General features: G+C 46.0%; 1 protein-coding gene across 6 annotated transcripts in view; it reads right to left on the minus strand.

The window, feature by feature from the left end:
- Nucleotides 1–27,157, minus strand: part of LOC124001310 (alpha-(1,6)-fucosyltransferase-like) — a 111,962-nt gene that overhangs the window by 14,078 nt on the left and 70,727 nt on the right. For all 6 annotated transcript variants that reach the window (XM_046308000.1, XM_046307996.1, XM_046308001.1 and 3 more), the window contains 2 exons: nucleotides 25,470–26,026; nucleotides 1,037–1,158 (listed from right to left, as the gene is read on the minus strand). In XM_046308000.1, coding sequence (XP_046163956.1) covers nucleotides 1,037–1,158; nucleotides 25,470–25,672 — 325 coding nt within the window. In that variant the 5' untranslated portion in view covers nucleotides 25,673–26,026. The remainder of the gene's footprint in view (nucleotides 1–1,036; nucleotides 1,159–25,469; nucleotides 26,027–27,157) is intronic.

Raw genomic sequence — 27,157 nt, forward strand, 5'->3', positions numbered from 1 at the left:
TGTGGGTGGGGGCCACCAATAAACGGAACTCATCATGAGGGGCCGCAGTGGCTCCTGTGTCTGCGTACCCACATCCATACCACCCCCCCCCCCCTAAAAACATTTTAGTGGCCCCCCTTGTGACAACCAAGAGAAAATATTAAAGTTTTAAAGTTAATTTCCTGCAATTCTACACATTTTTCCATGGGGTGGAGGCAAATGTTTGCATTTTTTTATTTGATTACCCGACAATGTTCACGACAAGCTTAGATAGCTGCCCTCTAGACTAACTCAACAATCTAAAAATGTTTTGCTGACATGGGCTAATTGAGTGACTGCTGAACCAAAACAACAGGTATAAATTGCACCTTGTGTATTCTACTATTCTAACTCTCAACATGAAGTTGAGACCCCGACTGAGTCCCCCCTTCCCCCAAAAAACACAGAAATCATCATGGGGGGGCTGCAGTGGCTTGTGGGTCTGTATACCCACCTCCAGTTTTACAGAAAGGAACTTTTAAAGTGAATGGCCTACAAAGGGCCAGTCGCCCATCGACCCTTAAAAGGTCAAGTGCAAACTGTCCTTAGATCAGTGTCTAGGCCTAGTGCCACAGACATAATAAGTGTCACAGAGGTCATTAAGTGCATGCTTCTCCTACACGGACAGTGCCAGAGTACAGAGACAGAGTAACCCTGCTAATGTATCGACAGGCATAGTAGCCTAAACTGGACTATTAAAGCAGGGGTGTCCAATCCGGCCCGCGGGTGGTTTGATCATGTTTTCATAATGTTTCAAATGACACAAAGGTAGTAGCAGGCCAATGAAAGCAGCTGACCCAGAAAAGAGCTGCATGTGTGGCTTGTGTTACTGTGAAGGACAAGGACGGAAGATTTCGGGCTGAAATACAAGGAAAGAGGAGTGGACAGGGAATCCTGCCTGGGAATACTCCTCCTCACTGCCTCCTGTCCTAATTTCCAAGGTGTGTATGTGTGTGTGTGTGTGCATCTCAAGTTCATGTGTATGTGTGTGTGTGCGTGCGCAATGTGAGTGTCATACCGTCTCCAGGCAGGCTGCGGTAGGAGTTGATCTGTTCCTTAGCTCTGATCAATTGTTCCTCCAGGATCCGCAGTCTGCCTGCACTCTCCACCGGGCCCCCGTCAGACTGGCCCTCTGGTAACCTACAGTACAGGGGGAGAGGAGAGGTTAGAGGTCAGTCTGGCTTCATTCACAACCTGGCCCTGGTAACCTAGAGACAGGGGAGAGGAATTGAGGTGGTCTGGAATAGGGTTGAATGGCAGGAACCCGGTTACCAATGGCAGGAAATACTGGGTTACCTGGGAGAAAAGTGATTTATTCTCAGGATGGAACATTTGTAAAACAGTGAGAAAATATTCAACCCTACTCTGGAATACAGCCTGGTGCAGGGAGAAGTGTAAACATACAGGACAGGGTGTCAGTGGTTAGCCTGGTTCTCCTTTAACCAATAATACAGTGGAGAGGTCAGTGAGAACGCCTGGGGCAGGGATGATTTTTGTTTTTACTGTAAGTGTCCGGCTGGCACTGTGTAGACATTATAGGTGTGTGTGTCTGTGTGTTTCTGTGTACATTATAGGTGTGTGTGTCTGTGTGTTTGTGTGTACATTATAGGTATGTGTGTCTGTGTGTTTGTGTATACATTATAGGTGTGTGTGTCTGTGTATACATTATAGGTGTGTGTGTCTGTGTGTTTGTGTATACAGTATAGATGTGTGTGTCTCTGTCCTTCCAGGTCAAGGTGATTGTTGGCAGGCTGATTTCCCAGGGGCCTTTGCGTTTGGATGCGCTTCCTCCCACCTCCCAGTGCCAATTTAATGCAATGATCAGTAGTGAGGTATGCCAGCCGACCATGGGAGGGTGTGTGTGTGTGTGTGTGTGTGTGTGCATGTGTTTATAATGATCAATGGCGAGGTGTGTGTTTATAATGATCAGTGGTGAGGTGTGTGTGTATAATGATCAGTGGTAAGGTGTGAGAGCAACCGGTGACCGCAGGGCAAATCATTCACTGGCAGTAGCAATTCATCACCCCACGTGCCACACACACACACACACACACACACACACACACACACACACACACACACACACACACACACACACACACACACACACACACACACACACACACACACACACACACACACACACACACACACACACACACACACACACACACACACACACACACACACAGAGAGAGAGGCGAAGGGAGAGAGAGAGAGGCGAAGGGAGCGAGAGAGGCGAAGGGAGAGAGAGAGAGAGAAGGGGGAGAGAGAGAGAGAAGGGGGAGAGAGAGAGAGAGAGAGAGAGAGAGAGAGAGAGAGAAGAAGGGGAGAGAGAGAGAGAAAGGCACCTTCAACACCCCCCCTATTGACTAAAATCCATTACCAACAAACACTCACATCCTTGAAAGCCATCTCTGAGCTGGGCCTCCCCTTCCACCCCCCCTCTATCCATCCTCCCTTCCCCTCTCTCCCTGCAGGACTAACTTATGAGAGGGCACATTTTAAGGGACAGGGGAAGGAAGCTAGGGCCTGGTTGGGCAAAAGTCCCCTTGCAGCTACTCCTCGAGAACAAGTAGAAGAGTGAAAAGTAGATGCGGTCAGTTGAAGAAAGGTGTTGTGAAACTGCCTCCACACGTACCATGTAAAAGATGAGACAACACTGAATATACAGTATATCAAAAAAGTGAGTACACCCCTCACATTTTTGTAAATATTTGAGTATATCTTTTCATGTGACAACACTGAAGAAATGACACTTTGCTACAATGTAAAGTAGTGAGTGTACAGCTTGTATAACAGTGTAAATTTTCTGTCCCCTCAAAATAACTCAACACACAGCCATTAATGTCTAAACCGCAGGCAACAAAAGTGAGTACACCCCTAAGTGAAAATGTCCATATTGGGCCCAACGTGTCAATATTTTGTGTGGCCACCATCATTTTCTAGCACTGCCTTAACCCTCTTGGGCATGGAGTTCAGCAGAGCTTCACAGGTTGCCACTGGAGTCCTCTTCCACGGTGGCCACTATGGTCTTGGTCACCGTGCTGCAGTTTCAGGGTCTTGGCAATCTTCTTATTTTTATTTTATTTCACCTTTATTTAACCAGGTACGCTAGTTGAGAACAAGTTCTCATTTGCAACTGCGACCTGGCCAAGATAAAGCATAGCAGTGTGAACAGACAACACAGAGTTATACATGGAGTAAACAATTAACAAGTCAATAACACAGTAGAAAAAAAGGGGAGTCTATATACATTGTGTGCAAAAGGCATGAGGAGGTAGGCGAATAATTACAATTTTGCAGATTAACACTGCGGTGATAAATGATCGGATGGTCATGTACAGGTAGAGATATTGGTGTGCAAAAGAGCAGAAAAGTAAATAAATAAAAACAGTATGGGGATGAGGTAGGTGAAAATGGGTGGGCTATTTACCAATAGACTATGTACAGCTGCAGCGATCGGTTAGCTGCTCAGATAGCAGATGTTTGAAGTTGGTGAGGGAGATAAAAGTCTCCAACTTCAGCGATTTTTGCCATTCGTTCCAGTCACAGGCAGCAGAGAACTGGAACGAAAGGCGGCCAAATGAGGTGTTGGCTTTAGGGATGATCAGTGAGATACACCTGCTGGAGCGAGTGCTACGGATGGGTGTTGCCATCGTGACCAGTGAACTGAGATAAGGCGGAGCTTTACCTAGCATGGACTTGTAGATGACCTGGAGCCAGTGGGTCTGGCGAGGGCCAGCCGACTAGAGCATACAAGTCGCAGTGGTGGGTGGTATAAGGTGGTTTAGTGACAAAACGGATGGCACTGTGATAAACTGCATCCAGTTTGCTGAGTAGAGTGTTTTGTAGATGACATCGCTGAAGTCGAGGATCGGTAGTCGAGGATCGGTAGGATAGTCGAGGATCGGTAGGATAGTCAGTTTTACTAGGGTAAGTTTGGCGGCGTGAGTGAAGGAGGCTTTGTTGCGGAAAAGAAAGCCGACTCTTGATTTGATTTTCGATTGAAGATGTCTGATACGAGTCTGGAAAGGAGAGTTTACAGTCTAGCCAGACACCTAGGTACTTATAGATGTCCACATATTCAAGGTCGGAACCATCCAGGGTGGTGATGCTGGTCAGGTGTGCGGGTGCAGGCAGCGAACGGTTGAAAAGCATGCATTTGGTTTTACTAGCGTTTAAGAGCAGTTGGAGGCCACGGAAGGAGTGTTGTATGGCATTGAAGCTCGTCTGGAGGTTAGATAGCACAGTGTCCAAGGACGGGCCGGAAGTATATAGAATGGTGTCGTCTGCGTAGAGGTTGATCAGGGAATCGCCCGCAGCAAGAGCAACATCATTGATATATACAGAGAAAATAGTCGGCCCGAGAATTGAACCCTGTGGCACCCCCGTGGAGACTTCCAGAGGACCGGACAGCATGCCCTCCGATTTGACACACTGAACTCTGTCTGCAAAGTAATTGGTGAACCAGGCAAGGCAGTCATCCGAAAAACCGAGGCTACTGAGTCTGCCGATAAGAATATGGTGATTGACAGAGTCGAAAGCCTTGGCAAGGTCGATGAAGACGGCTGCACAGTACTGTCTTTTATCGATGGCGGTTATGATATCGTTTAGTACTTTGAGCGTGGCTGAGGTGCACCCGTGACCGCCTCGGAAACCAGATTGCACAGCGGAGAAGGTACAGTGGAATTCGAGATGGTCAGTGACCTGTTTGTTGACTTGGCTTTTGAAGACCTTAGATAGGCAGGGCAGGATGGATATAGGTCTGTAACAGTTTGGGTCCAGGGTGTCTCCCCCCTTTGAAGAGGGGGATGATTGCGGCAGGTTTCCAATCTTTGGGGATCTCAGACGATATGAAAGAGAGGTTGAACAGGCTGGTAATAGGGGTTGCGACAATGGCGGCGGATAGTTTCAGAAATAGAGGGTCCAGATTGTCAAGCCCAGCTGATTTGTACGGGTCCAGGTTTTGCACCTCTTTCAGAGCATCTGCTATCTGGATTTGGGTAAAGGAGAACCTGGAGAGGCTTGGACGAGTAGCTGCGGGGGGGGGGGGGGGCGGAGCTGTTGGCCGAGGTTGGAGTAGCCAGGCGGAAGGCATGGCCAGCCGTTGAGAAATGCTTGTTGAAGTTTTTGATAATCATGGATTTATCGGTGGTGACCGTGTTACCTAGCCTCAGTGCAGTGGGCAGCTGGGAGGAGGTGCTCTTGTTCTCCATAGACTTCACAGTGTCCCAGAACTTTTTTGGAGTTGGAGCTACAGGATGCAAACTTCTGCCTGAAGAAGCTGGCCTTAGCTTTCCTAACTGACTGCGTGTATTGGTTCCTGACATCCCTGAACAGTTGCATATCGCAGGGACTATTCGATGCTATTGCAGCAGGATGTTTTTGTGCTGGTTGAGGGCAGTCAGGTCTGGAGTGAACCAAGGGCTATATCTGTTCTTAGTTCTGCATTTTTTGAACGGAGCATGCTTATCTAAAATGGTGAGGAAGTTACTTTTAAAGAATGACCAGGCATCCTCAACTGACGGTATGAGGTCAATGTCCTTCCAGGATACCCGGGCCAGGTCGATTAGAAAGTGTTTTAGGGAGCGTTTGACAGTGATGAGGGGTGGTCGTTTGACTGCGGCTCCGTAGCGGATACAGGCAATGAGGCAGTGATCGCTGAGATCCTGGTTGAAGACAGCAGAGGTGTATTTGGAGGGCCAGTTGGTCAGGATGACGTCTATGAGGGTGCTCTTGTTTACAGAGTTAGGGTTGTACCTGGTGGGTTCCTTGATGATTTGTGTGAGATTGAGGGCATCTAGCTTAGATTGTAGGACTGCCGGGGTGTTAAGCATATCCCAGTTTAGGTCACCTAACAGAACAAACTCTGAAGCTAGATGGGGGGCGATTAATTCACAAATGGTGTCCAGGTGGTGTCCACAGCTGGGAGCTGAGGGGGGTCGGTAGCAGGCGGCAACAGTGAGAGACTTATTTTCTGCAGAGAGTAATTTTCAAAATTAGTAGTTCGAACTGTTTGGGTATGGACCTGGAAAGTATGACATTACTTTGCAGGCTATCTCTGCAGTAGACTGCAACTCCTCCCCCTTTGGCAGTTCTATCTTGACGGAAGATGTTACAGTTGGGTATGGAAATCTCAGAATTTTTGGTGGCCTTCCTGAGCCAGGATTCAGACACGGCAAGGACATCAGGGTTAGCAGAGTGTGCTAAAGCAGTGAGTAAAACAAACTTAGGGAGGAGGCTTCTGATGTTGACATGCATGAAACCAAGGCTTTTTCGATCACAGAAGTCAACAAATGAGGGTGCCTGGGGACATGCAGGGCCTGGGTTTACCTCCACATCACCTGCAGAACAGAGAAGGAGTAGTATGAGGGTGCGGCTAAAGGCTATCAAAACTGGTCGCCTAGAGCGTTGGGGACAGAGAATAAGAGGAGCAGGTTTCTGGGCATGGTAGAATATATTCAGGGCATAATGCGCAGACAGGGGTATGGTGGGGTGCGGGTACAGCGGAGGTAAGCCCAGGCACTGGGTGATGATGAGAGAGGTTATATCTCTGGACATGCTGGTTGTAATGGGTGAGGTCACCGCATATGTGGGAGGTGGGACAAAGGAGGTATCAGGGGTATGAAGAGTGGAACTAGGGGCTCCATTGTCAACTAAAACAATGATAACTAACCTGAACAACAGTATACAAGGCATATTGACATTTGAGAGAGACATACAGCGAGGCATACAGTAATCACAGGTGTTGAATTGGGAGAGCTAGCTAAAACAGTAGGTGAGACAACAACAGCTAATCAGCTAGCACAACAACAGAAGCTAAAATGGCGTTGACTAGGCAGAGGGAGGGTCGGATTAACTACACACAGAGCCTGAGTGCGACTGGGGCCAACAGATAAAACATAAACAAGCAGAATGGAGTACCGTGATTAATGGACAGTCCAGCATGCATCAGCTATGTAGCCAAGTGATCAGTGTCCAGGGGGCAGCAGTGGATGGGGCAGGGAAGCTGGACTGGCGAGTGTTATCCAGGTAAAAAAAACTAACAATGACTAAATAGCTTGCAGCTAGTTAGCTGGTTAGCTTCTGGAGGTTCTTGAGTGTGTTCTAAAAATTAAAAGTAATAGCGATTCCGTATCACATTGGGTGAGACAGGTTACCGGAAGGTATAAACAAAAAAATAATTGAAAAGATATAGAAAGTAAATATGGGTCCAGTGAGTGTTTGGGACGTGGCGATTCAGACGGTTAGCAGGCCGGGGCTAAACAAGGTAGCAGTTAGCGGACCGGGGCTAAACAAGCTAGCAGTTAGCAGGCCGAATTAGCAAGCAAATGAGATAGCAAGGGCTTGAGAGTTAGCCTTTGGGGGACGTCGCGATGGGGTGAGTCTGTTTATTCCTCTTCATGCGGTGACATCGATAGACCGGTCGTGGGTCCGGATATTGTAGCCCAGGAGTATGCTACGGTGGTAGCACAGGAGCTCTGGCCGGGCTAGCTTCAAGCTAAATGGCTGGAAACGCTAGCCAGGAGTAATCATCCGGGGTTGCGGTTAGCTAGATAGCTAGTTGTGAAGATCCAGCTGAAAATGTTCCGTTTGCGGTGGGAATCCGGGATAAAAAAAAAATAAAATAAATAGGTCCGTTATGCTCTGGTTAGAGTCGCGTTGTTCGAACTGGCGAGAGCTTTCCGAGCTAAAGGTTAGCTGATGACCGGTTAGCTGAATTACCGCTAGCAATGTTTTGCTGACTGATAGCTGGTAGTTAGCTGGCTAGCTTCAGTTGAGGGGTTCCGGATCCGAAGTAAATATAAATACTTTAGGAAAAATAGCTACATTGGGTGAGGCGGGTTGCAGGAGAGTATTTAGAAGTTGAGGTTTAGCAAAATGTATTAAAAGATATGCGAAGAAAAATATGTAAAAACGAGAAAAAAACACGATATATATAAGGGACACGACAAGACGTCTTACTGCTACGCCATCTTGGATGCGTAGTAGTATAGTATAGTCCAGGCCATCTTTATGTAGAGCAACAATGATTTTTTTTCAGATCCTCAGAGAGTTTTTTGCCATGAGGTTCCATGTTGAACTTCCAGTGACCAGTCAGTATGAGGGAGTGTGAGAACGATGACACCAAATATAACACACCTGTTCCCCATTCACACCTGAGACCTTGTAACACTAACAAGTCACATGACACCGGGGAGGGAAAATGGCTAATTGGCCCAATATGGACATTTTCACTTGGGGGGGGAATTAATTTTGTTGCCTGCGGTTTAGACATTAATGGCTGTGTGTTGAGTTATTTTGAGGGGACAGCAAATTTATACTGTTATACAAGCTGTACACTCACTACTTTACATTGTAGCAAAGTGTCATTTCTTCAGTGTTGTCACATGAAAAGATATACTTAAATATTTACAAAAATGTGAGGGGTGTACTCACTTTTGTGATATACTGTAGCTACCTCACATAGTGTATGGCCTGACAAAATATGAACCGAGTAGGATGTGAGAGTAACCGTGGTGACTGGTATTCCATGAACGCAGCAGGCAGCAGAAGCAGTAGTCTTATCTAGGGAGCCTGGCTGAGAATAAATATGTTTCTGTCTCTAGCATGAAATGATGCGTGGAGTTCTGTAATGGTAAACAGCGGGTTTCCCTGTGTGTGTGTGTGTGTGTGTGTGTGTGTGTGTGTGTGTGTGTGTGTGTGTGTGTGTGTGTGTGTGTGTGTGTGTGTGTGTGTGTGTGTGTGTGTGTGTGTGTGTGTGTGTGTGTGTGTGTGTGTGTGGTTGGTCACATCATAGCCCATGGTTGTCATCAGGAATGCACAGCCACAGTACAGAGATTGAAACAGGGGAAAGAAACCGCAATGTCAAAATGTTATGTCATTCTTGGCTGGTCAAGGATGAAATGAGCTGAGAGTCAGAGAGAAGAGAAGAGGATGGAAGAGTCAGAGAGGAGAGTCAGAGAGTAGAGGATGAGAGGAGGAGAGGAGGAGTCGAGGAGAAGAGTCAGAGAAAGAGAAACCTGAGACGGAGCTGCATTTCCTGACAAAATATCAAAAATATAAAACAATTAGAGAGTGTCATTTTCCCAAATTTGAAACCCTTATTCAAGGTTTCAAAGACCTCTCTGATGAGGATAGGCTACCCGTCCTGTTGGGGGAGGACGCAGAGAGCTGTGGGTTGGCAGCGCACTACATTGCTGCCTGCCATAAGTTGAGGGACAGTGTCTGACAGACCAATCAACCTGCATACGTACTCTACTCTATGCTTATTGTTGAATGTATGGTTATTTTGACCCTTGGTTATTGTTGTTACTGTTGTCCCGCTGACAATTTTGATTCTCATTTTTATGCATTTTTTAAAATATTGTAAATATCCTAAATAAGCTTGGTCAATATGTACATTGTTACTTCATGCCAATAGAGAGAGAGAGAGAGAGAGAGAGAGAGAGAGAGAGAGAGAGAGAGAAAGAGAGAGAGAGAGAGAGAGAGAGAGAGAGAGAGAGAGAGAGCAAGAGAGAGGCTGGGGTTTAGATAATGTATATCAAAAGGGAAAATAACGGTCTACAGTCATACCCGAAGCTGTGACTATCAACAATAATACTAACATCTCATTAAAGTATAAAACAAAGCAGTACGGTGATTTATATTCAGCAAAGTTCATACAAGCCCTCTTTTTGACACTCTCAAAACCACACAAATTATAATCCACACACACAATGGCTTCTCAGCTTCAGCTTGGGTATCCCTTTACTATAGTGTCAGAGTGAAACTGGAGATCCCTCTGAGCCCGCTGTGTCCTCCTCCCTGCATGAATCTAATAGACCACTAAAGTAATACTCAGGACCCAGAAGGCTATCTATTGTCAAAGCAGCTGTAGCGCCATCGGCCAGGCTGAGAAGGCTGGGTGGATCAGATGGACACCGACACACCCTCCTCCCCTCTCCTCCCTGTCCTCGGATCAATATACAGGGAACAGGGACAGGAGTAACATGACACAACACACACTCAGCAAATGAGGCCAGCAGGAACTCTCACGCAGGCCAGGCACACAGTCAAAGCATACACCCTACACCATATATATAAGCACACAAACACACCAATGCACACACATTATCGATGCGCACACACACACACACACACACACACACACACACACACACACACACACACACACACACACACACACACACACACACACACACACACACACACACACACACACACACACACACACACACACACACACACACACACACACACACACACACACACACACACACACACTCGCCATGCATGCACACACAGTTCCAGAAGATGTGTGTTATATGACAGAGTGAGACAACAGCCCTCACTGCCATCTCTACATTTACATTTAAGTCATTTAGCAGACGCTCTTATCCAGAGCGACTTACACTCTACACCCCATCAGTTTCACAGCTCTCATCAGTTTCATGGCCTCAATCCCAGTATCCCCCCTCCATCACAGCCTCTCTTCCAGTTACTATTAGAGGATCAAAAAAAGCCGATACCGATTAATCGGCCGATTTTTATTTATTTATTTGTAATAATGACAATTACAACAATACTGAATTAACACTTATTTTAACTTAATATAAAACATCAATAAAAATCAATTAGCCTCAAATAAATAATGAAACATGTTAAATTTGGTTTAAATAACGCAAAAACAAAGTGTTGGAGAAGTAAAAGTGCAATATGTGCCATGTAAAAAAGCTAACGTTTAAGTTCATTGCCCAGAACATGAGAACATATAAAAGTTGGTGGTTCCTTTTAACATGAGACTTCAATATTCCAAGGTATGAGGTTTTATGTTGTTATTAATAGTATTTATAGGACTATTTCTCTCTATACCATTTGTATTTCATATACCTTTGACTATTGTATGTTCTTATAGGTATTATAGTATTGCAAGTGTAACAGTATAGCTTCCATCCCTCTCCTCGCCTCTACCTGGGCTCGAACCAGGAACACAACGACAACAGCCACCCTTGAAGCAGCGTTACCCATGCAGAGCAAGGGGAACAACTACTCCCAAGTCTCAGAGCGAGTGACGTTTGAAAAGCTATTAGCGTGCACCCCGCTAACTAGCTAGACATTTCACATCGGTTACACCAGTCATTAGGCTGATAGGCTTGAAGTCATAAACAGCGCTGTGATTGCGAAGAGCTGCTGGCGAAACGCACTAAAGTTCTGTATGAATGAATGCTTACGAGCCTACTGCTGCCTACCATCGCTCAGTCAGACTGCTCTATCAAATCATAGACTTAATTATAACATAACACACAGAAATACGAGCCTTTGGTCATTAATATGGTCGAATCCGGAAACTATCATTTCGAAAACAAAACGTTTATTATTTCAGTGAAATACGGAACAGTTCGGTATTTTATCTAACGAGTCTAACGATTCTTGTTACATTGCACAACCTTCAATGTTAATTGCGTAAAATTCTGGCAAATTAATTCGCCAGGCTGCCCAAACTGTTGAATATACCCTGACTCTGCGTGCAATGAACGCAAGAGAAGTGACAAAATTTCACCTGGTTAATATTGCCTGCTAACCTGGATTTCTTTTAGCTAAATATGCAGGTTTAAAAATATATACTTCTGTGTATTGATTTTAAGAAAGCCATTAGTGTTTATGGTTAGGTTCAGTCGTCCAATGATTGTGCTTTTTTCGCAAATGCGCTTTTGTTAAATCATCCCCCAGCGTTGCATCGATTAGGACACGCTAGATAAACTAGTAACCATGTGTAGTTATAACTAGTGATTATGATTAATTGATTGATTGTTTTTTATAAGATAAGTTTAATGCTAGCTAGCAACTTACCTTGGCTTCTACTGCAGGCAGGCTCCTCGTGGAGTGCAATGAGAGGCAGGTGGTTGAATTCCATGCTGTCACAGTTACCAGCCCTTTCAAGCTTAACATTCTTATCATTTATCGCCCTCCAGGTTACCTCGGAGAGTTCATCAATGAGCTTGATGCATTGATAAGCTCCTTTTCTGAGGACGGCTCACCTCTCACAGTTCTGGGCGACTTTAACCTCCCCAAGTCTACCTTTGACTCATTCCTCTCTGCCTCCTTCTTTCCACTCCTCTCCTCTTTTGACCTCACCCTCTCACCTTCCCTCCCTACTCACAAGGCAGGCAATACGCTCGACCTCATCTTTACTAGATGCTGTTCTTCCACTAACCTCATTGCAACTCCCCTCCAAGTCTCCGACCACTACCTTGTATCCTTTTCCCTCTCGCTCTCATTCAACACTTCCCACACTGCCCTTACTCGGATGGTATCGCGCCGTCCCAACCTTCGCTCTCTCTCCCCCGCTACTCTCTCCTCTTCCATCCTATCATCTCTTCCCTCTGCTCAAACCTTCTCCAACCTATCTCCTGATTCTGCCTCCTCAACCCTCCTCTCCTCCCTTTCTGCATCCTTTGACTCTCTATGCCTCCTATCCTCCAGGCCGGCTCGGTCATCCCCTCCCGCTCCGTGGCTCGACGACTCATTGCGAGCTCACAGAACAGGGCTCCGGGCAGCCGAGCGGAAATGGAGGAAAACTCGCCTCCCTGCGGACCTGGCATCCTTTCGCTCCCTCCTCTCTACATTTTCCTCTTCTGTCTCTGCTGCTAAAGCCACTTTCTACCACTCTAAATTCCAAGCTTCTGCCTCTAACCCTAGGAAGCTCTTTGCCACCTTCTCCTCCCTCCTGAATCCTCCTCCCCCCCCTCTCCCTCTCTGCAGATGACTTCGTCAACCATTTTGAAAAGAAGGTCGACGACATCCGATCCTCGTTTGCTAAGTCAAACGACACCGCTGGTTCTGCTCACACTGCCCTACCCTGTGCTCTGACCTCTTTCTCCCCTCTCTCTCCAGATGAAATCTCGCGTCTTGTGACGGCCGGCTGCCCAACAACCTGCCCGCTTGACCCTATCCCCTCCTCTCTTCTCCAGACCATTTCCGGAGACCTTCTCCCTTACCTCACCTCGCTCATCAACTCATCCCTGACCGCTGGCTACGTCCCTTCCGTCTTCAAGAGAGCGAGAGTTGCACCCCTTCTGAAAAAACCTACACTCGATCCCTCCGATGTCAACAACTACAGACCAGTATCCCTTCTTTCTTTTGTCTCCAAAACTCTTGAACGTGCCGTCCTTGGCCAGCTCTCCCGCTATCTCTCTCAGAATGACCTTCTTGATCCAAATCAGTCAGGTTTCAAGACTAGTCATTCAACTGAGACTGCTCTTCTCTGTATCACGGAGGCGCTCCGCACCGCTAAAGCTAACTCTCTCTCCTCTGCTCTCATCCTTCTAGACCTATCGGCTGCCTTCGATACTGTGAACCATCAGATCCTCCTCTCCACCCTCTCCGAGTTGGGCATCTCCGGCGCGGCCCACGCTTGGATTGCGTCCTACCTGACAGGTCGCTCCTACCAGGTGGCGTGGCGAGAATCTGTCTCCTCACCACACGCTCTCACCACTGGTGTCCCCCAGGGCTCTGTTCTAGGCCCTCTCCTATTCTCGCTATACACCAAGTCACTTGGCTCTGTCATAACCTCACATGGTCTCTCCTATCATTGCTATGCAGACGACACACAATTAATGTTCTCCTTTCCCCCTTCTGATGACCAGGTGGCGAATCGCATCTCTGCATGTCTGGCAGACATATCAGTGTGGATGACGGATCACCACCTCAAGCTGAACCTCGGCAAGACGGAGCTGCTCTTCCTCCCGGGGAAGGACTGCCCGTTCCATGATCTCGCCATCACGGTTGACAACTCCATTGTGTCCTCCTCCCAGAGCGCTAAGAACCTTGGCGTGATCCTGGACAACACCCTGTCGTTCTCAACTAACATCAAGGCGGTGGCCCGTTCCTGTAGGTTCATGCTCTATAATATCCGCAGAGTACGACCCTGCCTCACACAGGAAGCGGCGCAGGTCCTAATCCAGGCACTTGTCATCTCCCGTCTGGATTACTGCAACTCGCTGTTGGCTGGGCTCCCTGCCTGTGCCATTAAACCCCTACAACTCATCCAGAACGCCGCAGCCCGTCTGGTGTTCAACCTTCCCAAGTTCTCTCACGTCACCCCGCTCCTCCGCTCTCTCCACTGGCTTCCAGTTGAAGCTCGCATCCGCTACAAGACCATGGTGCTTGCCTACGGAGCTGTGAGGGGAACGGGACCTCAGTACCTCCAGGCTCTGATCAGGCCCTACACCCAAACAAGGGCACTGCTTTCATCCACCTCTGGCCTGCTCGCCTCCCTACCACTGAGGAAGTACAGTTCCCGCTCAGCCCAGTCAAAACTGTTCGCTGCTCTGGCCCCCAGAGGGAACAAACTCCCTCACGACGCCAGGACAGCGGAGTCAATCACCACCTTCCGGAGACACCTGAAACCCCACTTCTTTAAGGAATACCTAGGATAGGATAAAGTAATCCTTCTCACCCCCCCCCCCTTTAAGATTTAGATGCACTATTGTAAAGTGACTGTTCCACTGGATGTCATAAGGTGAATGCACCAATTTGTAAGTCGCTCTGGATAAGAGCGTCTGCTAAATGACTTAAATGTAATGTAAATGGTTAGAGCATTGGACTAGTTAACTGTAAGGTTGCAAGATTTGATCCCCCGAGCTGACAAGGTGAAAATCTGTCGTTCTGCCCCTGAACAAGGCAGTTAACCCACAGTTCCTAGGCCGTCATTGAAAATAAGAATGTGTTCTTAACTGACTTGCCTAGTTAAATAAATGTATTAAAAAATATATATATATGTATATGTACATATATTAATAAAAACAATCGGCAAAATCTGCGCCCAAAAATACCAATTTCCGATTGTTATGAAAACTTGACATCGGCTCTAATTAATCGGCATTCCGATTAATTGGTCGACCTGTAGTTACTTTCCACCCAGTGGTCTTGTATGTCTTCCATTTCCTAATAATTGCTCCCACAGTTGATTTCTTCAAACCAAGCTGCTTACCTATTGCAGATTCAGTCTTCCCAGCCTAGTGCAGGTCTACAATTTTGTTTCTGGTGTCCTTTGACAGCTCTTTGGTCTTGGCCATAGTGGAGTTTGGAGTGTGACTGTTTGAGGTTGTAGACAGGTGTCTTTTATACTGATAACAAGTTCAAACAGGTGTCATTAATACAGGTAATGAGTAGAGGACAGAGGAGCCTCTTAAAGAATAAGTTACAGGTCTGTGAGAGCCAGAAATCTTGCTTGTTTGTAGGTGACCAAATACTTATTTTCCACCATAATTTGCAAATAAACTCATAAAAAAATCCTACAATGTGATTTTCTGGATTTTTCCCCCCTCATTTTGTCTTTCATCGTTGAAGTGTATCTATAATGAAAATTTACAGGCCTCTCTCATCTTTTCAAGTGGGAGAACTTGCACAATTGTTGGCTGACTAAATACATTTTTGCCCCACTGTATATGCAACGTAGATAGCTAACCTTTTTCTTGCTTATTATATAGTGTAGGATAAAATACCTGTATGCCTATGGATATGTATGGACCCTAAAACGGTTGGTATAAAGTTCAGAACGGTGGTTTAAATGTTTTATGGCTTCCACTGGTTAAGGGGAGGGGGGAGTTGCACAGAGAACGAGGACACATACCTCTCTAACGCAGAGAAGTAGAGAAGGATAAAACAACAGCGGTGTAAAAATAAGAATCGTCCTGATGCTGGTAGAAAAGTGTCTCTTGCTGCAACCCAGCGACGGGAATAAGACAGAACAGAGCCCTGAGGGTGCAGAGTATCTGGGTGCAAAACACACACACACACACACACACACACACACACACACACACACACACACACACACACACACACACACACACACACACACACACACACACACACACACACACACACACACACACACACACACACACACACACACACACACACACACACACACACACACACACACACACACACACACCAAAGAAAAAACAAAATAACAAAAAGTAATTCCACACGTAGCTGCAGTGACCTAGTTCCTTTCTTTGTTATCAGCCCACTATGGTGTAAGCCACAATGTACACACTGTACACACTGGGCCAGTAGATAGGGACTGGGAGCCACTGGCTGCATCCCAAATGGCACCCTATTGCCTACATACCGCACTATAGTTGACCAGCACCTGCAGTCACAGTGGCTGTGGATGAATGGAAACTGTAAAGGATATAGGCAGAGATGCGGCTCTGTGCCTCTGTGTTAACGGCTGGTGTATACGCTCCATTATAGGGCCATTCAGACACACAATGGATCTGTGGGATATGTAGGTCGAGTGGGACAAAGGCATGTAGCCTCTAGAGTGTCAGCTCGTGGGAGAGGAAGTGAGAGAAATGAGCTGTGTGTGAGAGAATCGACTGTGTGACATACAGTAACATTGCATCACTGCCATCAACACCACTCGAGAGGCATATCGGTTGGATCTGTGTGTGTGTGTGTCTAAATGTAGCCAGCAATCAGAATTAAGCCTTGCGTGTTTCAGTTGGTGTTTAAGTGAGTCTGTCAAAGTGCATTAAAGCAAGTCAGAATATCTGTATTATTGCAAATGTGTGTGTCGGTCTGAGTGGGAGCGAGTGAGTGTGTATGTTTGAGCTTGTGTGTGTGTGTGCGTGTCTGAGTGAGAGTTTGCCTACACCAACTAATGCTTAGAAGACAGTTTAATGTCTGTATTAGCAGGGGGATGAACCCAGTCCCATTCCCTTCAGCTTAAAACACGCAGAAATCACAGTTGAACGCTTTCATCGCGGTCATTTCTACGCCTTACAGAACAGAAACAGGCCAGTGAAATAAAGGACCAGGTCTTAAATAGAACACATTCAGGTGACACTAGTGTACCTTTAATTTCCATTATAAAACGGGTTGTTTGGATTCTGAATGCTTACTGGACGAGCAGCGTTCCAAGCCGTGCTGTATTGGCCTAGACAGGCACACCTAAGCCTGCTAACAGGTCCATCTGAATTCTCACGTCGCCTTCATAGAAATATCATGTTCACGTTGCTGTATTTCCCCTTGTTTCTAGCCTAGCATTCAGTTTGGTACAGTGGTAAGCCTAGCTGTTTGCCTGTCCGACCTCGGAAACGACGTGTCAAATTTGAAATGCGATCTCCCCTGTACCATAAAGAGCGAACAGTGTCCAGAAAAGAGTGGTAACCTTGTTTCTCTTGAACATCGTGTAAGCTGCAACTCGTTTCCCTGAGGGCCATTCCACTGAGGAAAATCACGAGAGAAAAGTTACTACGGATGTGGTAAGGACAACGTGGTTGCTGATAGTCTTTCAAGGGTGGGCGGTTTTGTGTTTAGATGAGTATTATTTTGGTTGAGCTCGTTCCAGGGGGGTGAGAGTATTAAAAACATACTTTATTTGACCCGTTTCTGAAAACTTCAGAGTTTAAGGCAACGATATATATGAAAAATATATTTAAAAAAAAAAGTGTTTGTTTTGTTTTCTATTTAATTCTTGACAGCCAGTTGACGCCATGTTTATATTGGAGAAGGCGACGCATAAGGAGTGACGCATTTAAGTTAAATTAAAGTTGTTTTCTGTTGGTGGTGAGCAAACCTGTCTTAAGGGGGACCTTGTTACAGCTTGTGGTTTTTACATTTATGATTTGAGGTTGGAATTTTCCACACGTATAGCGCGTTAGCAACGATTGGTGTCACCTCGTTAGTCAGCATGTGTTACACCTGTGCTGGCTCGTTAGTTGGAAGGTGTTTCACCTGTGCTGTCCCAGGTGATATTTATGAGCGGCTGGCCCAGTACTCAAGTTGTCTTGAGAGATATTGAGGGTTAACACGCCCCCTATTTTTTATTTCTAGACAAAACAATCCTTTATCTGATCTTCCCCTGATTTTTGTTTTGCACTACTTTTTTGTTTTGACTCCTGTCTTGAAGTTTGGTGTGGTTTTTTTTTCTTTTGTTTGCCTCTTCTTGGCCAAATTTCGTGGGCGCTCATGGTGGGTGTCTTTTAGGTTCCAGTTGTTGCTGCTAGTCAACTTTCAGCGGACACCCCCATAAGTGTCTTTCAGAAACCTTCCTAAAACCACACCTGTTTCGTTTTGGCTGTTGTCAGTGACTCTGTTTGAGCAACATTAATTGGTTTTCTTGGTGGGGAACATGAAAGACATGATTAGGCTCGCTGTAGTTTAGCTAGCATAGCAACAATTGTTGTTTGCTTCGCGTCGAGCCAAACAACGCCATTTACCTGTGACTGTATTCAGCACATGGCAAGGTGTCTTGTGCTTTATTGTTTAAATACACACATTTTGTCACAATAGCTATAAGGAATATGGTTGATAACTTGTCTGGCTTTAAATCTGTGCCTTTGATATGGCCATGAAATAGAAAATACACTTCCAACCCTATTCAGATGACGGATGGACAAAAAGTGCCTGAGAGATGAAGTCAATTCTGCAACTGTCCCAGCAGTGATTTACATCATGTGTGTCTGACTAAATCACTGTTAGGATTATATCAGAGCCATTTCCCCAGGCTACTGTTATACGCTGCAGAGTGATTGTATTGTAAATGCTTCTGTGCCTTCCTAAACCGGATGGTGAACTTCAGGGAGCTACATGGATAACGCCTGCTGGCTGCTGCAGAGGAAGAAGCAGTGTCGACAACCTCTGTCTAATCAGCTGCAGGAGATCTTCTTGGCCAGCCTCTTATCTTTCTCCTCTCCATTCCTTACCTCATCCCTCCATCGCCACACACACAACAGAAATGTCTCCTTCTCTCTCTCGCCATCTCTGACCGCCCTCTCCATCTCTCGTTCTCTTCTGTCTCTCCTCCATTTACTCCCTCCCTCCCTCCAATCGCTACCAACACAAAAGCAGTCTGACAGGCTGGCAGACAGCTACTCTGGAGCGAGATAGCACCATAGTGACCAGACAGGACCCTTTTATTTACAGGAGTCTTGGTAGAAAAAAAATCACCTGTCTCGCTACTCTGGAAAAAAGTATTGTTGAGTTAGTTTGATTGAACAGGGTGAAGTTAGGGCACAAACACGACTACACCTCAGCTCAGCTGAAAATAGGCCTACAGCAACATCCACAGACCATACGAACCAGGCAGACACACAGACTATACACGCACACAGTAACAAAATCAACTCCCCTCCATCCTCGGACACTGTCTGACTGAACACACATGCTGGTGTAGTAAACATACGCACATACTGAGGCTTGGTCACATGCTGGTAAACACACACCACTGTATTGGTTATCAGGTCCCTACATCTCCTCCTGTGTCTCGTCCTGGTGCTGTCATCCTCCTCTCTCCAGAGGTCCTACTGTCAACAATACTTAGTTTATAGATGGGGGGGGGGGAGATGTACTACCCCGCTCCCAGTTCCCTCCCTCTCTCCATCCCTCTGTCCCTTCATCCCTCACTCCCACTCATCCATCACCCTGTCAATCAACCAGCAAAGGGTCAATCTACCCAGCACTCACCATCGCTGTCGTGCGCACGCACACACGTCTGCTGAACCCATCTGAGCTCATCATAAGTGTGTGTCCACAGGGAGCTTGTCAGAATGACTGACAGCCCAGCTAACGTAGATGGGGTGAAACTGCTCAGGGTGCTAGCCCATTTTAAATTGACCATTGAGTCAATATATAATAAAGATGAACCCTTACAAGAGACCAAACCAACGCCCACTTTAAAGATATAAAATGCACGCACACACACAAATACGTTTGCTTTACTATCCTTGTGGGGACCAAACAATTGATTCCCATTCTTAATCTGATTTCTTGTAACCCCCAAACACAACCCTTAACGTAACCCTAACCCTAACTCTAAATCCTTAACCTAACCCTAACACCAAACCCTAAACCTTAACCTAACCCTTAACCTAACCGTAACCCTTAACCTAACCCTAACGCCAAATCCTTAACCTAACCCTAACCCTAATGCCAAACCCTAAATCTTAACCTAACACTTGACCCTTAACCTAACCGTAACCCTTAACCTAAGCCGGACCATAACCCTTAACCTAACCCTAACTCCTAACCCTTACCATAACCCCTAACCTAACCGTAACCCTAACTCCTAACCGTAACCCTTAACCTAAACTCCAAACTCTAAACCTAAGTCCAAACCGTAACCCTTAACCTAAACTCCAAACTCTAAACCTAAGTCCAAACCGTAACCCTTAACCTAACTCCAAACTCTAAACCTAACTCCTAACCCTTAACCCAACCCTAAAGCCAAATCCTTAACCTAACCCTAACGTCAAACCCTAAACCTTTAACCTAACACTTAACCCTTACCTAACCGTAACCCTTAACCTACCCCTAACGCCAAACCCTAAACCTTAACCTAACACAACCTTTAACCTAACCGTAACGCCAAATCCTTAACCTAACCCTAACGTCAAACCCTAAACCTAACCCTTAACCTAAACCCTCACTCCTAACCCTTAACCTAACCCTAACTCCTAACTCTTTACCTAACCCTTAACCTAACCCTTAACCTAACCCTAACGCCAAATCCTTAACCTAACGTCAAACCCTAAACCTTACCCTAACTCCTAACCCTTAACCTAAACCTAACTCCTAACCCTTAACCTAACCGCAACCCGTAACCTAACCCTAACTCCTAACCCTAACTCCTAACCCTTAACCTAACCCTAATCCTAATCCTAAACCTAACTCCTAACCCTAACTCTAATCCGGTGGGTTAACTGCCTCGTTCAGGGCAACACGACAGATTTTCACCTTGTCAGCTCAGGGGATCCAATCTTGCAACCTTAAAGTTAACGAGTCCAACGCAATAACGACCTGCCTCTCTCTCGTTGCACTCCACAAGGAGACTGCCTGTTACACAAATGCAGTAAGCCAAGGTAAATTGCTAACTAGCATCGAGCCCAGGGAGGAGCGAGGAGAGGGACGGAAGCTATACAGTTACACTGGCAATACTAAAGTGCCTATAAGAACAAAGGTTAATGAAATACAAATGGTATAGAGGGAAATAGTACTATATTTCCTATAATAACTACAACCTAAAACTTCTTACCTGGGAATATTGAAGACTCATGTTAAAAGGAACCACCAGCTTTCATATGTTCTCATGTTCTGAGCAAGGAACTTAAACGTTAGCTTTCTTACAAAGCACTTTTACTTTCTTCTCCAACACTTTGTTTTTGCATTATTTAAACCAAATTGAACATGTTTCATTATTTATTTGAGGCTAAATGTATTTTATAGATGTATTATATTAAGTTAAAATAAGTGTTCATTCAGTATTGTTGTAATTGTCATTATTACAAATAAATAAATTAATCGGCCGATTAATCGGTATCAACTTTTTTGACCATCCAATAATTGGCATTGGTATCGGCGTTGAAAAATCATAATCGGTCGACCTCTAATCCTAACCTTAACCCTAACTCCTAACCCTAACTCCTAACCCTAATCCTAACTCCTAACCGTAACTGTCACGCCTTGGTCATAGTGTTTTGTGTTTTCGTTATATATTTGGTCAGGCCAGGGTGTGACATGGGTTTAAATGTTGTGTTTCGTATTGGGGGTTTTGTAGGTATTGGGATTGCGGCTGAGTAGGGGTGTAGCATAGGTTGGCTGCCTGAGGCGGTTCTCAATCAGAGTCAGGTGATTCTCATTGTCTCTGATTGGGAACCGTATTTAGGTAGCTGGGGTTTCACTGTGTATTTCGTGGGTGATTGTTCCTGTCTCTGTGTAGTGTTCACCAGATATGCTGTAATTAGGTTTTCACGTTCCGTTTGTTGTTTTGTATTTGTATAAGTTATTTCATGTATCGCGATTCATTTATTAAAGACATGAGTAACCACCACGCTGCATTTCGGTCCGACCCTCTTTCGACAAACGAAGAACGTCGTTACAGTAACCCTTAACCTAACCCTAACTCCTAACCCTAACCCTAATCCTAAACCTAACTCCTATACCTAAAATGGCACTTTTCCTTGTGGGGACCGGCAAGGATAGTGAAACCACGCACGCATACACGCACACACACACACAGACACACATGCACACACACACAGACACACACACGCTCTGTCCTACTCAGACAGCTCTGTTAGCAGTGCAGCCAGAAGTCTCATTACTGCAGTTCCTCAGAGAGACTCAGCACACTGCTGCAGTCTCAGTCTATACCCCAAATGGCACCCTATTCCCTTTATAGTGCACTACTTTTGACCAGAGCCTTATAGGGCCCTGGTTAAAACTATTGCACTATGAAGGGAATAAGGTGCAAAATGGGACGCAGATTTAAGTCTCACTGGCTGCTTCTCATTATGCTGCCTGGCCTCCACACATAGCAGAGCAGCCATTACCACAGGGCCTGGACCCTGTACACCACCCCATTAACAATGTAGACACAACCATGTACACCACCCCATTACCACAAGACCTGGACCCTGTACACCACACCATTAACACTGTAGACACAACCCTGTACACCACCCCATTACCACAGGGCATGGACCCTGTACACCACCCCATTAACACTGTAGACACAACCCTGTACACCACCCCATTAACACTGTAGACACAACCTGTACACCACCCCGTTAACACTGTAGACACAACCCTGTACACCACCCACATTAACACTGTAGACACAACCCTGTCCACCACCCCATTAACACTGTGGACACAACCCCGTCACCACCCCATTAACACTGTAGACACAACCCTGTCCACCACCCCATTAACACTGTGTACACCACCCCATTAACACTGTAGACACAACCCTGTCCACCACCCCATTAACACTGTAGACACAACCATGTACACCACCCCACTGTCGACACAACACTGTACACCACCCCATTGCCACTGCAAATAATATTCAAACCCGTTGAACTTGAGAAAGGACCGTATCACTGTAGTAACACCGCAGTAACACTGTAGTAACACTGTAGTAACACCGCAGTAACACCGTAGTAACACCGCAGTAATACAGTAGTAACACCGCAGTAACACTGTAGTAACACCGTAGTAATGTCGTAGTAACACTGTAGTAACACTGTAGTAACACCGCAGTAACACCGTAGTAACACCGCAGTAATACAGTAGTAACGCCGCAGTAACACTGTAGTAACACCGTAGTAATGTCGTAGTAACACTGTAGTAACACCGTAGTAATGTCGTAGTAACACTGTAGTAACACCATAGTAACACTGTAGTAACACTGCAGTAACACCGCAGTAACGCCGCAGTAACACCGCAGTAATACAGTAGTAACACCGCAGTAACACTGTAGTAATGTCGTAGTAACACTGTAGTAACACCGTAGTAATGTCGTAGTAACACTGTAGTAACACCATAGTAACACTGTAGTAACACCGCAGTAACGCCGCAGTAACGCCGTAGTAACACTGCAGTAACACCAAAGTAACGCCGCAGTAACGCCGCAGTAACACCGCTATAACACCGCAGTAACACCGCAGTAACACAGCAGTAACACCGTAGTAACACTGCAGTAACACCACAGTAACGCCGCAGTAAGACCGCTAAAACACCGTAGTAGCACCGCAGTAACACCTTAGTAACGCCGCAGTAACACTGCAGTAACACTGCAGTAACACCGCAGTAACACCGTAGTAACACTGCAGTAACACCACAGTAACGCCGCAGTAAGACCGCTAAAACACCGTAGTAGCACCGCAGTAACACCTTAGTAACGCCGCAGTAACACCTCTATAACACCGCAGTAATACCGTAGTAACACCGCAGTAACACCGTAGTAACACCGCAGTAACACTGTAGTAACACCGCAGTAACACCGCAGTAACACCATAGTAACACCGCAGTAATGCCGCAGTAACACTGCAGTAACACCGTAGTAGCACCGCAGTAACACCGTAGTAACACTGCAGTAACACCGCAGTAATACCGTAGTAACACTGCAGTAACACCGCAGTAACACCGTAGTAACACTGCAGTAACACCGCAGTAACACTGTAGTAACGCCGTAGTAACACTGCAGTAACGCCGCAGTAACACACCGCAGTAATGCCGCAGTAACACTGTAGTAACACTGCAGTAATGCTAACAATGTGAGCTGAGGCCTACTCATGGCCATTGGCCAGTGCTGACCACTACATATAGCAGGGGTCAGTAATGTCTGACTCTGGGTAGGACCTGCTCCTCAGGTCTAGGATCAGTTTACATACCCCAATTCTAACCTTTACCAAAGGTGACACACACACAGAACAGACCTTAGATCAGTTAGTTTAGATACGCTCTCGCTCTCCTTCAATAGAGCAGGCTACATACAACGGAGTGTGAGAGAGTAAAAGAGAGGGAGGCTGTGTGTGTGTGAGCGTGCCAGTGTATGAGTTTGAGCGTACATGTGTGAATATGTCTCAAATCCGCCCGCTGTAAGAACAACTTCTGCACATCTTTTCTTTACTCTGAACAACCTTTAGAAACGTTAAATTAGGACAGACCCTATCACTTCACAACTCTTGACTGTTGCTTCAGGCTTGAATCAAAATCGGCACGCCAGTGTTTTGAGGGCCGGAATACGGCATGTGACAAGCACAATAACATAATAGCTTTTCTCACAGCCTTTAGACACAGCCCATCAGCCCAGGTTGGCACCCTGTCCATCACGTATCACAACACGCCATCTTACACTACACCATAGCTACCATGAGAGGCACCGACATTACATGGATTTAGTAAACGGCAGCAAGGAAAAGAAATACTCTTGACGTTAGACTACTTTATCCCGCGTCTCATCAGAACACAACAAAAATCCACCACTGATCAGACCACCACCAACAGCTTGTGAGAGAGGATGCTGAAGAGAGAGGAAACATACTGCAGTACTCTGATGTAAGTCCACACATAACCTGGAAGTGAACTTCAGTAATGTAGTGTTTTTTAAATTTTATTTACCCAGGTTAGCCTCATTGAGATACAATCTATTCTTTCAAGAGAGACATGGACCAAAACCGAGAGAGCAGCAAATATCAGACCGACTGTAACAACTTACAGACAAACCATAAAAGATGTTATTTTTTTGTTTTTTAAATTACAATTACAGAAACATACAAACATGTAAAGTTAGACTACAGAATCTAACCAAGAAGGGTAATGTAAAGATCACAGATGATCAACACTTGGATTAAAGGGTCAGTGAAGTAAGGAAGCAGAGGAAATACTCTTGACACCTTGAAGACTACTTCATCTAAATCCAGTAATGTAAGAATACAGATTACCAATGCTGCCTGGGATTATTGGGTGAGATAATATGCTGTGAAGTAATGAGAGGCGAGAGAGTGAGAGACAGAACGTGAGAGAGACAGAGACAGAAAAAGAGAAAGCTACGAGTAGAGACAAAGACAAGGGGGAAGAGGCAGAAACAGAGAGAGAGCCAAACTCCAGTCAGTGTGTCAGTTAGTCCCGGCCACGCGTCTCACCTGAGTGTCTCAGCCATGCGTCTCAGGTCCTCGTTCTGCTGTTTCAGTCTCTCCAGCTTGGCCAGGATCTTGGACAGCTCTCTGCTGGATCTCTCCGGGTGCTCGCTGTCCTTCACAAGGTGACCTCCGATGTAGAACAGCAGTGTGCCCCACGCCAGGAGCACGAGCATGATCCAGCGCCACGAACCTGCCCATGGGCGCATCTTTCACCCCTCTGGGGCTGGGGTGGAGGGGTGGGGGATGGGGGTGAACAGCACTCCCGTCACAATAGGCCTTGAGGCATGGTGAGAATGCCGGAGGGCGTAGGGGGAGGGGGGGAGGACGGAGATGGAGAGAGGTAGTTCAGGTAGGGTTGGTGGGGTTAGTTAATGCATGGCTATGGTTCCTCCAGGGAGTTAGGATGTCCGAGTCCTCTCTGGTCTAGGCTGGATTGGGCGTGTGCTGATCCTGGGTCTGGTAGTCTGGTCTGTCACCCTCTGTGTCTCTGTAGTCCTGACTGACTGATTGACAGATGTCTCTCTGGGTCTCTATGAAGTGGCCTTGTAGAATACTTCCCTCTGTTCAAAGAGCAAACAAAGTAGGGTTGGTCACTGACAAAATCTGAGAGCCCTTATCTTCTTCCTCCACCCGTCCTCTCTTTCTCTGTGATAAACCAGAGTCAGGTGCCCCTCGCTATATGAATTCACCACACAGCAGTAAACAAACGTCACATGCCACTCAGCATTACATCAACAAACTGGCTGAAAACACCACAAACCCACTTCTACACACCACAAACGCACCAGTCAACTTAACACAAACCCACCGAACGCAACAAAAAAAATCCACCGCTGATTAGAGCACAACCAACGGCTAACTGCCTGTGAGCGAGAACACTGAAAATAGAAACGCGGCTACCGGTACTTCCCTTGTCTAATAATAAAACTGGGTTAAACCATTGTTATGTGGAGGAGCGTGTGGATGTCAGCATAGAGGTCTCCTCCCCTCTATTTGAGGAGAGACCCCCCCCCCCCGACACAGCTCTGTTCACATACATACACTCCTCCCCCAGGACCCTGGCCACACACACAGTCTCAGAGCAGGCAGGGAGATCACACACAGACACACACATTTTTGACATCACAGGCCAGCAACGAGTTGAACGGTTCAGCAACGATAATGGATATGGCTGAATATTCTATGTTCATTACAGGGGATATAGAATACTTATCCCTTCATTACAAATGACTGGCAGGCTGGCTGAATACATAAGAGACTAGTTAGTTATGGATTTCTGTGTGGAGAATATACAATGTATTATAGATTGTAGCAGTGGTTTGGGGCGAGCGCGAACAAAGGGCGGACTCAATTAATTAATCAGCAGACTGACCTTCAGCTGCGTAGTGCTGCCTGCTTGTCTGTCAAGTTTCAAGTACAGTGAAATGGCTTTCGTGCTCTTTCCCGACAATACAGTAATCAACATCGGTAGTACTATACATATATATATATATATATATATATATATATATATATATATATATATATATATATATTTTTTAAAGTCAAGTAGAACAAAAACACACGAGAAATAGAAATAAGAAGAACCACAAGAAAGCAAGCACAGTAAACTATATACAGGGTCAGTTCCAGGGTCAGTGCCAATACCATACTGTATGTGCAATGTGCAGGGATAGCAGGGATACTGCAGT

The sequence above is a fragment of the Oncorhynchus gorbuscha genome, linkage group LG17, assembly GCF_021184085.1.
Source record: "Oncorhynchus gorbuscha isolate QuinsamMale2020 ecotype Even-year linkage group LG17, OgorEven_v1.0, whole genome shotgun sequence".
NCBI classification, from domain to species: Eukaryota; Metazoa; Chordata; class Actinopteri; order Salmoniformes; family Salmonidae; genus Oncorhynchus; species Oncorhynchus gorbuscha.